Source organism: Hylobates moloch, unplaced genomic scaffold, assembly GCF_009828535.3.
Source record: "Hylobates moloch isolate HMO894 unplaced genomic scaffold, HMol_V3 SCAFFOLD_19, whole genome shotgun sequence".
NCBI classification, from domain to species: domain Eukaryota; kingdom Metazoa; phylum Chordata; class Mammalia; order Primates; family Hylobatidae; genus Hylobates; species Hylobates moloch.
This window is the reverse complement of record NW_026652294.1, coordinates 41,459,112-41,474,599: the sequence shown is the minus strand read 5'-3', so window position 1 is coordinate 41,474,599 and position 15,488 is coordinate 41,459,112. Positions and strand designations below refer to the sequence as shown.

The 15,488-nt window shown below is 38.0% G+C and overlaps 1 protein-coding gene across 1 annotated transcript in view; it reads left to right on the top strand.

Annotated features, from left to right (window-relative positions):
• Positions 1-15,488, top strand: part of LOC116458371 (uncharacterized) — a 92,007-nt gene that overhangs the window by 63,510 nt on the left and 13,009 nt on the right. The window contains exons 53-71 of the mRNA XM_032137991.2: positions 3,630-3,835; positions 3,965-4,108; positions 4,469-4,625; positions 5,352-5,379; positions 5,470-5,584; positions 6,413-6,505; positions 6,655-6,718; positions 6,869-6,967; positions 7,092-7,195; positions 9,068-9,206; positions 9,804-9,922; positions 10,024-10,173; positions 10,717-10,887; positions 12,434-12,743; positions 13,608-13,678; positions 14,263-14,350; positions 14,431-14,548; positions 14,869-14,992; positions 15,087-15,223. Of these exons, the coding sequence (XP_031993882.1) occupies positions 3,630-3,835; positions 3,965-4,108; positions 4,469-4,625; positions 5,352-5,379; positions 5,470-5,584; positions 6,413-6,505; positions 6,655-6,718; positions 6,869-6,967; positions 7,092-7,195; positions 9,068-9,206; positions 9,804-9,922; positions 10,024-10,173; positions 10,717-10,887; positions 12,434-12,743; positions 13,608-13,678; positions 14,263-14,350; positions 14,431-14,548; positions 14,869-14,992; positions 15,087-15,223 (2,437 nt within the window). The remainder of the gene's footprint in view (positions 1-3,629; positions 3,836-3,964; positions 4,109-4,468; positions 4,626-5,351; positions 5,380-5,469; positions 5,585-6,412; positions 6,506-6,654; positions 6,719-6,868; positions 6,968-7,091; positions 7,196-9,067; positions 9,207-9,803; positions 9,923-10,023; positions 10,174-10,716; positions 10,888-12,433; positions 12,744-13,607; positions 13,679-14,262; positions 14,351-14,430; positions 14,549-14,868; positions 14,993-15,086; positions 15,224-15,488) is intronic.

Genomic DNA, 15,488 nt, shown 5'->3' with positions numbered 1-15,488 from the left:
TATGCGGTACCCACCTCATTAGAGCTATAGCTAGTCATGACAGTCTGCCCATGAACTAGGAATGCATGTTTGTGTCTCCTTCCATTATGCAGAGGAAACATGCATGGAACATCACACAGCATCCTGTTGTTCCTTCAGTGAAAACATACAAGCTGGAGATATCCATGGAAAGTCCTCCAGAAAAAGAACAGAAGCGTTTATATCTATTCTAAATGCCTTATGCCTCCCCCAGTGGTCCATCACCACTGCCTAATCTGAGAATTCACTTTCACCTTCATATTTAGACTTTCAGACTTTAAAAGAATCTATCGCCAGTCTTTCTAAAATCCAGACTGTGGCTAGGAATGTTGTCTTAATATCCATCACTCACTGCTTCCAATCATAGTGTCAGATCTAAAATTCATTCCAGACTCCTTAATGGCTCTAAGAACCAACAAATTAATTAATCCTAAACTCCTCACATCAGACTCATTCTGTTGGACCAATTTTATAGGCAGAGGAGTAAGTGGGAATCTGGCTTTGAATTCTGTGATGAATGATGCAACAGCCAAACTGGAGAAACAGCGTTAGAAGCCCTGAATCCCCATCCCCTATCAAATGCCTATAAAAAACCCTAGATCATCCTCTGTTAAATTATTTGTGGGTGTCAAGAAATATTTCTAATTATATCCATTCACAGCCACAGTCAGTGAATATTGTGCAAAGAGATTGCCAAAAACGGTTTTGCCAAGTAGGTTCCCAGCTAGGACAGCTGAGGTGGCTGCTGTGTTTGCAGAATGGTCTCTATAAAAGTGGAGCTGAGATGCCTCTGTCCCGTCCTTCCTCAAAATTCTTGAAGGTATGTATATGTGGAAGAACACTTACTTTTACATTCCTGATGATGATGATTTTTCGTTTAAGGGATATCTACTGTTTCCCAAATTTTAATTATTCTTTCCAACATTCTTAAGGATGACATTATACACAACATAGTTACTAGTATTTTGTGATTAAATGGGGGAAAAAAAGCAGCCCACATTCTCTTTATTTTTTCTTTCAACAGTAGTTGTCTGCTTTGAGCCTGCCACCTTCTTCATCTGATAATACAAGAGGTAAGAATAATTTATTATTACACTCTAAAGAACAAAGGAGTCTCTATATTGCTACATCTTAATGAGCTACCATTTTATTTCCTAGTTTAGTATTGGGAATAGGATATTGGGGCAGCTGTTCTTTAAAAATGCCTTCTCATAAAATTCTGACTTTTCAGGCCACTTAATCAAACAAAACTTAATGAAACTTCTCTTTCACATGTTGTTAGAACTTCAGAAAGAATGCAGCCATCATATGTAATATTTAATGTGAACTACTACTTAACCCATAAAGATATATCAGAGAGACTGCATGATAAAATCAAGGTTTGTTTATCTGGAAGTTGATATTTCTAGGTGCCAATCCAGGCTTTTCACTGATTCTATTTGCCTGGGTCAAGCCAGTTAGCCTTTATGTATCTCAAAATACAGTGTGTTGCAGTGGAATTAACAAACCTGCATTTAGCGGAACAGGACTCATATCCCAGCACCGCCACTTATCACCCACCTCTATGACACTGAATGACCCTTAACCTTTCTAGGCCTTAGTTTCCTCATCAGTAAATGAGGAGGCTAGATTCTACTGACTGCTAAGGTCCTTCCAGCTCTTGCCAACTGTGATTGAAGTCAGTGGTTTTCAAGGACTTCTCCACAGAATCAAAACATTTAATGGAACCCTGCTAATGGAGAATCAAAACTAATGGAATCCTGCTAATTGTGCATGTGGAGACATGTACTTTTAGTATTATGTTAAGGGCATATATAATCATGAAAACCTATTCTACCCTTAAGAATTATTTTAAATGAGTGTACATTTAACATAGCAGCTATATTCATTTAGAAAAGAACAGGAAACACTGTTCATGTGTAAATGTTCCTTCCTCAAACTTGAGGCAATGATCACTGTGTGGGTGGATTCAAGGACCCCCTGCAACAACCTGAGGCTCTGTGGGGGCTTGATCCCCAAGTTGGGAAACAATTAATCTATAATAAGACAGGAGATGGGAAGGGTAGCAATCATCTTTCTGTGTTTCCTGGATACACTGCATTATAGTAATCTCCACGTGGTAGTGTGTTGTTAATTCAAAGTTGCCTGGTGTAAAAACCAACACAGAAACAAAATATAATGTAATATAATAACATTTCTGCTTCAAAGAAAACAAACCTGACATTAAATGTTCCAATATATATCCCCTGAAAATATGTCTAAGTTTCACAGTGTCATCAGGACACTTTTACAGATAAGACTGATTTTGAAAATAGAGGATGTGGAAATTCCATAGCTAACATTTTAAGTTGAGGGAAAGTTAATGCTGATGACAAAAGATCAAGACTCTGGAAAGCCTACAGAAGGTGGTGGCTATTGCTGTTGTTGTCGCCATCATTGCTGTCATTGTCGTTGGCAACCAAGACACTTCTGCTCCACAGAGGTCACTTTCTTTTATTCTGGCCACTCACCCTGTCCTTGCCATCAGGACAGCAGGACTTATTTTATTTTCTCATAATTAATTTGTCAGTGGGGAAAATTTTTTAAGTTCATTTTGGCTTGAAACTTTATACTGGCTATCCATTTCAGAAAAAGTATTTAGAAGACTGGTTGGTATTTTTAAAAAGAGGAGAAGAAAGAACGAGATTATAAACCTAAGAAAATAAGAATCAGATTTTAAAATACATTATGTTGAAATCCAACTAAAAACAAAGAGAAATACAGACTCAACATATACAATCACTATAAAATTTTATTAAAAATTAAGAAGTTCTTTTTCTCCAAGAATCTTTTAAAGTTGTTTTTGGTTTAGATACTACTTCTGACTTTCAAACAATTTCAAAACTAATAAAGGAGACTTTAATTTTAACTTAGGGCAAAATTATATGTTGGATATTCAGCTTTCATTGTAGTTATTTTTTCCTTTACTTACCTAATACCTGTCAGTTAACTAGGTGTTTATTTGTAATGATCAGATCTGGACTTATGTCCTGAAAGAACAGGTGTATCTGTCCACATTCAATTTTAGTAAATCTGACATCCAATTTTAATAATTTGGGATAAGAGGAAAATTTGCCTGAAGATCCATATTTAAGTTTTTAAGACAGGTTCATTTATATTGTAAAGCCACTGGAAACAGTTATTGTCCATTTCTTTGTATCATCACAATGTTAAGAAGGGGAAGTTGGAAATAAGAAAGAAAAGAAAAGTAGTAAGAAAAAGAAAAAATTCTGAACATGCTTGGAGCAGCACAAATGTTGCTGATTGAATGTTGATTCCTCCAAATTTCTCAACTAAGGTTTACAACACAGAGGATGGAACTTAGGCTTAAAGTATCACAAAAATTAAGCTATCAACATAGTGCTTTCAAATCAATGAGGTCATCGCTCAGCTCCTTGACATAGTACACAGGAGTGGTCCTTAAAGGCAGGGGTGAGGAAACAAGCATGGAAAATCAAGCACATTAATATGAAATCAACAGAACAATTCTCCACCCCAACCCTGAATCATCATTTGGCTCTGTTTCTTCCTCTAGGTATACCTAGTCCAGTACTGCCATCAATAATCTGCAGCCATGAGTTCCGACTCTGAGATGGCCGTTTTTGGGGAGGCTGCTCCTTTCCTCCGAAAGTCTGAAAAGGAGCGAATTGAAGCTCAGAACAAGCCTTTTGATGCCAAGACATCAATCTTTGTGGTGGACCCTAAGGAGTCCTACGTGAAAGCAATAGTGCAGAGCAGGGAAGGGGGGAAGGTGACAGCCAAGACCGAAGCTGGAGCTGTGAGTAAAAACACCTGGAGTTGATTAGACTCTGCCTCATTTTGGGTTAATTTAGGTGATACTTATTTTTTTGACCTGGCCTTTTCTGCTACTTATTTGATATGCACTGGCTCCTTCTTTTCTTAACAGACTGTAACTGTGAAAGAAGACCAAGTCTTCTCCATGAACCCTCCCAAATATGACAAGATCGAGGACATGGCCATGATGACTCACCTGCATGAGGCTGCTGTGCTATACAACCTCAAAGAGCGTTACGCAGCCTGGATGATCTACGTGAGCACCCTTTCAACGCTATTTCTCACTCACTCCACATTCTACACGTTAGCTAAAATAAATTAAGGGCTTTCAATAAATTTGGCTATTGCACTGTTCTTTTATGACCAATTGTTTGGTTAATGTTGTAAACTCTGATATGTTTTTAAATGTACATGTGGAAAACCATTTACTTAACTGAATTAGTTGAAAAACTGAAGCATTTTGTGCAGCAGCAATGATGCAGGGAGGCAACAAATGAACGAAACTTTATGAGAACTAACACAGTACTTAGGTCCCGCTCTACTTGCCCTTAAAGCAGTATTTCCAAAGTAGATAAATAAGTGATTGCTGATCGAGCAACCCCGTCCTTTCCCACAGACCTACTCGGGCCTCTTCTGTGTCACCGTCAACCCCTACAAGTGGCTGCCGGTGTACAACCCTGAGGTGGTGACAGCCTACCGAGGCAAAAAGCGCCAGGAGGCCCCGCCCCACATCTTCTCCATCTCTGACAATGCCTATCAGTTCATGCTAACTGGTGAGTGAGAATTACAATTTCCATAGCCATTTGTAAAACAGTTGTATACTGATATCAGAAAAAACATAAGGCTAGTATTCTGAGAATAAATGTTGAGCACAAACATGATAACAGAAATAATAAAATTAGGGAAATATATTTAGAATAAAATGCACTAGTTCCAAACATAGAAGAAGTTTTCCTTAGATTCCTATCCTAGTTCCAAAAATAGAGGAAATTTTGCTTAGATTTCTATGCTAAAATCCAAATTAACTAATGCTAGTTCCACCTCAAAATTAATTAAATTTAGGCATCAACTCTGCATTTGAATTATAGATAATACATAATCTCTCCTAAAAAGTAAGTTTTGAAGTCTCACACTGACAAGTTGTCACAAGCACAGTACAAAACTTTAAATTGGACATTGACATAATTTTGTACTATGAACCAGGTGACTGGATGGGACACAAAATTGTTATTAATCTGATATTGATAGATTATTCTCATGGATAAAATGGTAAAATGATGCATTACATAGTCTATACATTAGAAAGGTAATGGGATTATTAATTAGCACATCTTTGATACTTATTTTTAGAAAAACCTTATGAGAAGCAAAGCACAAATTCATATAGTTATTTTTGCAAATGGGGAGTTTTAAAAGACAATTTTGAGTTTATAAGTACTGTGTTGACCTATGTGTTAAGTGTGTTTTTCTAAATATTATCTTTGGCTTCTCTTTCACAGATCGTGAAAACCAGTCAATCCTGATTACGTACGTAGATTTCATTTCTTTCTGTTTTGATCATTGTAGTGGCTACTACTACCTTAGATTCTGACCTTTTCTTCTGTTTGAACTTGATAGTGGAGAATCGGGTGCAGGGAAGACTGTGAACACGAAGCGTGTCATCCAGTACTTTGCAACAATTGCAGTTACTGGAGAGAAGAAAAAAGAGGAACCTACCTCTGGCAAAATGCAGGTGGGCATGATATTCATCTAAGGAGAGAATAACAGATTTTAAAATCTAACCACGTGCCCATCAACAGTAGACTGTATAAAGAAAATGTAGTATGTATACACCATGGAATACTATGCAGCCTTAAAAAAGATCAAAATCATATTTTTGGCAGCAACATGAGGAGGCCGTTGTCCTAAGCAAATTAATGCAGGAACAGAAAACCAAATACAGCATGTTCTCTTATAAGTGACAGCTAGACATTGAGCATGAATGGGCATAAAGATGGGAAGAATAGACACTGGAGACTACTAGATGGGGAAGGGTAGGAGGGAGGCAAGAGCTGAAAAACTACCTATTGGGTACTATCTATGATCATTACCTGGATGACAGGATCATCCATACCCTAAATCTCAGTGTCATGCAATATACCCATGTACAAACTTGCACATGTATCCCCTGAATCCAAAATAAAGGTTAATTTTTTTAATTGACCTTGGTGCTCCAAAATCATAGCAGCTAATTGCAAGTGATGCCAGAATTTGGAAAATAACTCTTGGAAGAGCTTGTGAGAATGAGATGAATAGGGCAATGTATTGGCAAGTATAATAGGCAAAAATTCTCACAATCATTTTTTAGGTGCTTTTCTGGGCCTGGGGGATGCAGAAATCAAGACCACATCACTGGAGTGTCCCACTCCCCTTCCCAATTTACCTTCTTTTTAACTCATTTTAGAAAGCCTTTCCCAAAGTTACAGAATACTGTGCAGGGGCAATGGGGAAGGGAAAGAGGTCAAGGAGAAATTATTTACTGCAACTTTTTTCTTTGTCTGTCTTATTCATTTCTCTTAAGGGGACCCTTGAAGATCAAATCATCAGTGCTAACCCCCTACTGGAAGCCTTTGGCAATGCCAAGACTGTGAGGAATGACAACTCCTCTCGCTTTGTAAGTCTCTTGATCTTCATTTTCATGAGGATCAGCACTGACTCTTGTGTGCATGTGGTGTCAATATTTTTTCCACCTGTTTGGTCCACAGCTAAAGAAATAGTTTCTGATTTTAATGTGTACAATAATCCCTCCTTTTCTTTTTTAAGGGTAAATTCATCAGGATCCATTTTGGTGCCACAGGCAAACTTGCTTCTGCAGATATTGAAACATGTAAGTTAATAAATATTCGTGATTGAGAATCTTTTTCTTTGTGGGTACATATTAGAAAATCTTGTACTTATTTCTGTTGTGTGAAATTTTCAAACACTTAATTTTTCACTGTGGTATCTTCTTTTAAATGAGCTTAATCTGACTTTCCAGATCTGCTAGAGAAGTCCCGAGTTACTTTCCAGCTAAAGGCTGAAAGAAGCTACCACATATTTTATCAAATCATGTCCAATAAGAAACCAGAGCTCATTGGTAAGACACATCTTTGATTTATTTCTACCAAAGAAGAATAACAGCCCTTCTAAGAAGTCTCTCTGAAATGTTTTCAATGACCAAAGCAATGCTGTCTATATATTGTTCTTTTCCATGTGTTCAGAAATGCTTCTGATCACCACCAACCCATATGACTTTGCGTTTGTCAGCCAAGGGGAAATTACTGTGCCCAGCATTGATGACCAGGAAGAGCTGATGGCCACAGATGTAAGTAATAGGTACAAAGTAGTAAAAAGTAAATTCATTTTCCAGTGTACAACACTCTCCTCTATTAGGGTGGAAAGCACTGGCAGAAAGACTATAAATAGGTAATACAACCCTTTGGGCTTTCTTACTTTTGGAAACAAACTGCAGGATATTTCAATACCTCTCCCTACATGTGTTAAAAAGCTTTCACTGCCTGTAATAAGTGTTGGGTCTTTAGTATTCCTTAGCTAGTAGGCTCCTTTTATTCTATCTTTCTTATTAGTCATTTTTGGTTGATATTTATGCTCCAATATTGGTGTTTTTCTGCTATTTTATGCCAGACCTCAAACTCAAGATTCTGGGAAGGAACTGCAATATTAATACAACTAAACATGGAACTCCCACTGTTCTTCTACAGTCACATGTAAACATAAGCCTTCTTTTGAATAAACCTCTGTGGGCTAATGATCTATCCCTCTCTATTCCCTAAGCAGCATTAGAAGAAGTGGGTTGTCTACTTCAAAAATATTCATTCTGGGGACTCCATAAGCCTTTATATTTATTTTTGAAACAACACACTCTCTCGTCTACGGCCATACCACCCTGAACGCGCCTGATCTCGTCTGAAACAACACACTCTCTCCCCACCATCACCTCTTTTTTAAGGATTATTGCTTTTTGGCTTACTTTCTTTATATGTAAACTTCATATATATTTCATGTTTTCTTTTTATTTCTGAATAATCTTCCTTATTTTTAACTTTAATATCAGTGGGACCATCCCAATACCCCCAAGTTAGGGTTGACAGTGCTTGCAAAACTGCTTTTTCTATTAAAATATTATTTTCAAGAAGTCAATAATTCATTTGTGTGGCTTTATATTATAAATATCAGCTTGTACTCTCCATAACTTATTATTATCTTTGTATGTCCAAAAGTGATAGGGAGTCAAGAAACACACCCTGGTCTGCGAGGTTAAAAAAATGTAGCAGTCTTGCTCTAAGACTTCCGTAATAATGTCTAGTTTCTGTAAATAGGTAGAGTTAGTGAGCTGGAAGTGGAAGTCAATAATCTGCAGAGAGAGTCTTAGGTAAGAATGGTAAATAAACATATTTTCCTCTGCCTGCTCTGAATCCTGCCTCCATTTATAAGCCTTTTCAAAGCCTATGTGGGCAACTAAAAAGGTAATCAAAATTCGATAGAGAAAAAAGACACAGAAATATTACACTAACCGGTGAAATTCCTTCTTTTCATAAATGTTTCTTCTCTGCATGAGAAATAAATGACTAGGTAAAGTTTGCTACCCCAAGCATCTCATGGTCAGCTGAGCTGTGGCTTGCTATCAGAGAGGCATGTGGAGAAAGACTCACAACCATTGCTGTTCTCCTCATACCCTCTTTCCAACTTTATCGCTCATGCCCATTAGCTGGGGAAGGTAGAATGGGATTATGTATTAGGATAGGACAAATGGGAGAAGAAGGAGCAACAGAGAGACTCGTGAGACTGGAGAAAAGAAACAAAAATAGCCAACAGACCATGAGGAGTATGTGCCTGAGAAGCAAAGGGGGGCTGGGGTGGAGAAAAGGGGCAAAGCACTGGCCTTGGCATCAAAAGTCATGGCTCTGAGTCCTGGTTCAGTGAGTGTGGACAAGTCACATCATATGCTGTGACCAAATGGACTCATGACTCAAATGGAAAGACTGATGCATACATACCTCTTGGTGTTGCCATGTGGATGAAAAGGTGAAGCATATGAGTACCTTTTGAAGATGGCAAAGTGCTAGTCAAACATAAGGCCAGGCGCGATGAGAAAAAAGTGGGAGACAGCCCCGGTGTTCTGAGGGATTTTTCCATGGTGCTAATTGGGGATGAGTAAATTCAACTCTTTTGACAGAGTGCTGTGGACATCCTGGGTTTCACTGCTGATGAAAAGGTGGCCATTTACAAGCTCACTGGAGCTGTGATGCATTACGGGAACATGAAATTCAAGCAAAAGCAAAGGGAAGAGCAGGCAGAGCCAGATGGCACGGAAGGTACCACCCCCTGCTGGTATCTTCCACTTGACAGAACTGACATAGTGAACTTTTCAGAGGCAGGGACCGTGTTTTTACTTTCTCTGACCTAGCTCGTGAAGGGCAAAAGTATTATGAGAAGGAAATTACACACTGCCTGACGTTTTACATTATTGAGCAGATTTGTGATTTCTGCTCATTCCATTCTTCGTTGGCTTTTTGTAAGCTCATATTTGCTATTTAACTAAAACATTTTTTTATTTCAGTGGATAATCTGTGTGCCCACATGCACTGAAAGAAACAGAGATCTGAATATTTCCGTCACTACTCCTCTAGGTTAGGGTTTCTCAAATTATTTTTATCTGTGGTCTACTTTTGCCACGTTAAATATCACAGAGAGCATCGATTCCCCAACCTCCAATTTATCATCACAAGAAATGACTAAAATTAGTGCCAGTGGTGGCAATGCTTTTGAGGCAATATGAACAAATGAATAGGTCTCAATGACATTTGCACATCTTACTTTTTGAGTAAAACCTTTTTTCTTTGTCATCATCATCTACATTTTAAATTGTGTAAGTCATGGTCAGTTTCACCATTCTCACCTTGTTCACACAGTTGCTGACAAAGCTGCTTATCTGACAAGCCTGAACTCTGCTGACCTGCTCAAATCTCTCTGCTATCCCAGAGTCAAGGTCGGCAATGAGTTCGTCACCAAAGGCCAGACTGTGCAGCAGGTAAACATGACTTAAATTCTCTGGTTTATTTGAACCGCAAGTGACTCAGGAGTTCATCACTGTTTTCAATTTAAAAAACTAAACTATTGCTTCTATTGAAGGTGTACAACGCAGTGGGTGCTCTGGCCAAAGCCATCTATGAGAAGATGTTCCTGTGGATGGTCACCCGCATCAACCAGCAGCTGGACACCAAGCAGCCCAGGCAGTACTTCATCGGGGTCTTGGACATTGCTGGCTTTGAGATCTTTGATGTGAGTAGTGAACTGACAGAAAATTAGCAAGTGCAAATCCTCATTTTATCAATCTTGTTAGAGCCTACAAAATCACTTTTACAAAATGTACCTTACAAAATATACAAATGTAATTCCTACTGAAAAGAGTCTTTGAAAAGATATGAAAAGTAAATAGGTATAAATAGGAAAAGAGAAAATTCTATTCTTTTGAGTCTAGAAGTCTCAAAAGTTGATCCCTGAGAGGTTAAAATAGTCGAAATCTATCCTGGATCCAAGCAGATGAGCATAAAAACACCTTTTTAACATTACTCTAAGGGAATATTTCGGAGTCCTCATTTACAGTATTTTCCTGAGTATGCATGATCTCATGCAGTTACTTGGAAAACAAGTATTTAAAGAATCAATTCTACTTTGTTTAGAACTATATAATAGGAAAACAATCTGAAGGTTTATAATTTAATAAACCAAAATGCCTTAAACTCAGAAGAAAATACTAATAGATACTCTGTAGATAGAATACTTAAGTTATGAGTAATTTCCTATATTTATCTTGTCCTGTAGTTCAACAGCCTGGAGCAGCTGTGCATCAACTTCACCAACGAGAAATTGCAACAGTTTTTCAACCACCACATGTTCGTGCTGGAGCAGGAAGAGTACAAGAAGGAAGGCATCGAGTGGGAGTTCATTGACTTCGGGATGGACCTGGCTGCCTGCATCGAGCTCATCGAGAAGGTTCATATGACTTTTCTAGCTTTCAAAACATGAAAACCAAATTGCTTGCCTCCCTGTGCTTAATCACACTCCCTGTTCTCAAAGAATAAGCAGTGCTGTTTCCTGACACACTCGTATATTCTGATTGGTTGTGAGGTATGTCCCAAGTGATCTGTTATTAATAAGTAGAGCAGTTTGTAGAAAAATGTTTATCACTCACACACATATGGATTTGCATTTATCCCTCTAAAAACTTAATTCTCTCTCACTTTTCTTCCTACACAATTTCATGCATATGGGAGAAAGGGATAAAATTACAGCTATTCCTCTGGGTTGTATAATTAACCCTGGTGCACCCATGACAGTGTATTGTGCATTTATCATCATCCCTCATGTGTAACAAGGCAGGCTATGTCAACATGTCCTAAAGATCGGAAGGTTAGTCCTTCAACTGTTGCAGTCATTAAGTCTTTCTCCGTTCATGATAACTACTGAATAAACACCAAACCTCTGTATCACTCACCTAGAAAATGGGCCCTGAATTCCCCATTACTAAGGGGGTGGAGCAATAGTTACATCAGATCTAGATATGTTAACACACATCAAGCAATCATTAAACACTTCTAAAAGTATCTTGGGAGCTTGTCATATACTTATTGATATCAATAAAGTGTATGTGTGAACCCTACCCTAAGCAGTGGGAAGGGAAGAGTAAATGCAATTTGCACCTAGGAAAACTTAAAATATTCAGGTTAAAATTCACAAAAATATGAAAGATAAGAGTTTAAAAGCAGACTAGGTCTGCACAATTTGGGGAAAAGATATGTTAATTTGGTGATACAATATCTCTACTATTCATGAAAACTTTATGGTCCTCAGAAAAGGCATTTATTTTATTCCCTAGTATTTCAGTTTCTGTATCACCAAAATAGTCTTAGGGGTACAATTTGTGAATTTGTTAAATCATCAATGTTGAATTTTCTTTCAGTCTTTCCTATCAAATACATTAAGAAAAAAGCCCAACTCTTAGAAAGCAAAACCAAATTACTATCACTTAACTCCACAGTGGTAGAGAATATAGGTCAAAGTACAGAATCTTAATGATACAACATAAGACGCAGTTACTGCCTAGGAGAAAGAAAAATGATTCTTTCTCCTAGGAAAGAATCATTTTTAGTCCTTATACACAATCTCTCTTCCCTTCATACTTCTGTCACCTCTAGATTCGAGGTAAAGGAAGTTATATTGTCAGTAGGAAAGAAAGTAGTCAGATAATTTATGGAATAAAGAATTCTATTTTGAAGTGATGTTTTCAGAATCTGATTTTATACACTGAACATAAAGTGTGCCAAATGGTTCAGATGTATTTTTTTTTAACTGAGTCTTTCTAGCAAGTATATTTCCCATATGTTCTGGGTACACAATGATTGCTTCACATGTCATGCCTATTTAATTTATCATTCAAAGTCTTCCTTTGAAACATTGTATTTTCAGTTTTCCATCAATTACATGGAGCATAACTTTCTGAGAGACTCATCATTATCATCCCTTTTTTCCTATTCTTAAGCCTATGGGCATCTTCTCCATCCTAGAAGAGGAATGCATGTTCCCCAAGGCAACAGACACCTCCTTCAAGAACAAGCTGTATGAACAACATCTTGGAAAATCCAACAACTTCCAGAAGCCCAAGCCTGCCAAAGGCAAGCCTGAGGCTCACTTCTCACTGGTGCACTATGCCGGCACCGTGGACTACAACATCGCCGGCTGGCTGGACAAGAACAAGGACCCCCTGAATGAGACTGTGGTGGGGCTGTACCAGAAGTCTGCAATGAAGACTCTGGCTTTCCTCTTCTCTGGGGCACAAACTGCTGAAGCAGGTCATGTTTAATAGCATTAATATGTTACAAGAGTCACAAAATAGACATACACTGTTCAACAGAGACAAATGCAGTTACAGCCAAACCGGACATGAAAACACTGGCCAATACATGCCTAATGAAAGAAAGTGTATTTAATAACTGTGATACAGTTTTACAGTCATAGACTTTCAGAGCTAAGTGACACTGTGGATCATTTAGCCCATAGCCTGATTTCACTGATGAGAAAACAAGAATCTCAGAGAGGTTAAGTGATTTGCTCAGGATCATAAAACTCATTTCTATCATTTTAATAGTATTGGTTCTTTCAAGGTTCTCCAGCAAGGCTGGAGATAAGGAAATCTTTTGTCAGGGCCCTAGTGCTTGGGGAACTGAAGTTCTGTTCTCTTAAGTGTTCTAAGACCAGATGTGCAAGTAACACCATGGAAGCACAGGCAAATGGGAGCCAGGATTTCCCTGCAGGTGAGCAGAGGCTCACCTACCTGGGACCAAGTGTGCAACTCTGCCTGTTCTCCAAGTGAGGCCTGCACTAACGAGGCATTACTACTCTGTCTCCTTGGCCCTTCCTTCAGAGAACAGACATTGCTGACTTGGAGTAGGGGAGTCCCATCCCCTACCCACATCTACCCCTTACACTCACAATTCTTTTGTTGTTGGTTTTTTCCTGAATGCCTATAAAGTGAGCCAAATCTTAGACTTTCTTAATCTACAATTGAGGGAGGAGAGATATGGAAAGAATAGGAATGATGCAAGTGAATGAGTGCAAATTTAAATTCTAAAGGGAATTTTGGCGGTCCTGATGTCTATGGATAGTACTTAAAAGGCAGTTGCAAATAACTTTATTTTTTCCATTTTGTTTTTTAGAGGGTGGTGGTGGAAAGAAAGGTGGCAAAAAGAAGGGTTCTTCTTTCCAGACAGTGTCAGCTCTTTTCAGGGTACAGTATGTTCTTGAATTACAGATAAATACTTTCATTAAAAAACTAAACTATCAAAACAGAAAAAATTTTTAAAGATATCTATGGTGAAAGTGAATAAAGTAGTATAGTATACTTTTTAGTACACTACTAAAGGTTTTTTAAACTTTTTAAATGCCTTAGGAAAAAAAATTAACACAAAAAAACAAACTATGTATCTCTTCACATCAATCTTTATGATACATGAACCATTGCCCCTGAGCCCTACATCCAAGAGATCTGGTATTACACAAATTTCACATGAAATCAAACGCTCTTTTTAAAAATAACCACTGTATTCAATTACATCTCCTTCATGTGACAAAAATCTCAATACAAAGTTTCTCTGACTGGTGGTGCTTGAGAATAACAAACTGAAATTAACTGATTTTGTGTAATCTGTAATTTCCTACCTGTGCTCCATATATATGATTCCTCTCTGTTATGATAATTTGTTTTTCCTTGAGACAGCTCATTAAAATGTGAAATGAAAGACAAACATTAATAGGGACTCTCATGTAGATCCAACTAGAAATGATTTTAAAACTTTTCATATGGTTCCACAGGAGAATTTGAATAAGCTGATGACCAACTTGAGGAGCACTCACCCCCACTTTGTGCGGTGCATCATCCCCAATGAAACTAAAACTCCTGGTAAGACATTTCTGATATCCAGACAAGCTCCAGTGTGTGCGATAGACCACGAAGCATGGCATGTGGATTCATTCTTTTAGGTGCCATGGAGCATGAACTTGTCCTGCATCAGCTGAGGTGTAATGGTGTGCTGGAAGGCATCCGCATCTGTAGGAAAGGCTTCCCAAGCAGAATCCTTTATGCAGACTTCAAACAGAGGTTTGTGTCTCATTATTTTTCCCTTTCAATGTCTTAGTCTACATCAAAATCACTACATAATTCAAACATTTTTAAACTTTTCCTTGAAAAATGACATGCAATTATTTGAAAATTGATCATAAAAGAAAGCCTAGGTTTATATTATCATAAGTTTTTCATCATATCTTCCCAAGTTTTAAATAAAGCACTGTCTGACTTTTTAAACGGCATTTTGTTCACTAAAACTTAATCTATCATCTTTTCAATGATAGCTACCAAATGTTCTACTGTTTTTTTCAGTGAAGAAAAACCATATTTTTATATTCTTTTTATTCTGACAGATACAAGGTTCTAAATGCGAGTGCTATCCCAGAGGGTCAGTTCATTGACAGCAAGAAGGCTTCTGAGAAACTTCTAGGGTCTATTGACATTGACCACACCCAGTACAAATTCGGTCATACCAAGGTATCACCAGTCCAAATTTCTATCTGTCATAATTCTATCACTTTTAGACTTTCCCTTAAGTGGAAATAACATATTTAACTTGTTCTTTCATAAGGTTTTCTTTAAAGCTGGCCTGCTGGGAACTCTAGAGGAAATGAGAGATGAAAAGCTAGGTCAACTCATCACGCGCACTCAGGCCATATGCAGAGGGTTCCTGATGAGAGTGGAGTTCAGAAAGATGATGGAGAGGAGGTGAGAGCCCACACACAAGTCTTCCTTCTCCACACTTTCATAAATGAATCCACTGCAGTCATTACTTTTGTTGAGTGATGACCACTTTCCACCTTATTCTCCATTTGCATCTTTTTTTCTTTTCCTACAGAGAGTCCATCTTCTGCATTCAGTACAACATCCGTGCTTTCATGAATGTGAAGCACTGGCCCTGGATGAAGCTTTATTTCAAGATCAAGCCCCTCCTCAAGAGTGCAGAGACAGAGAAGGAGATGGCCAACATGAA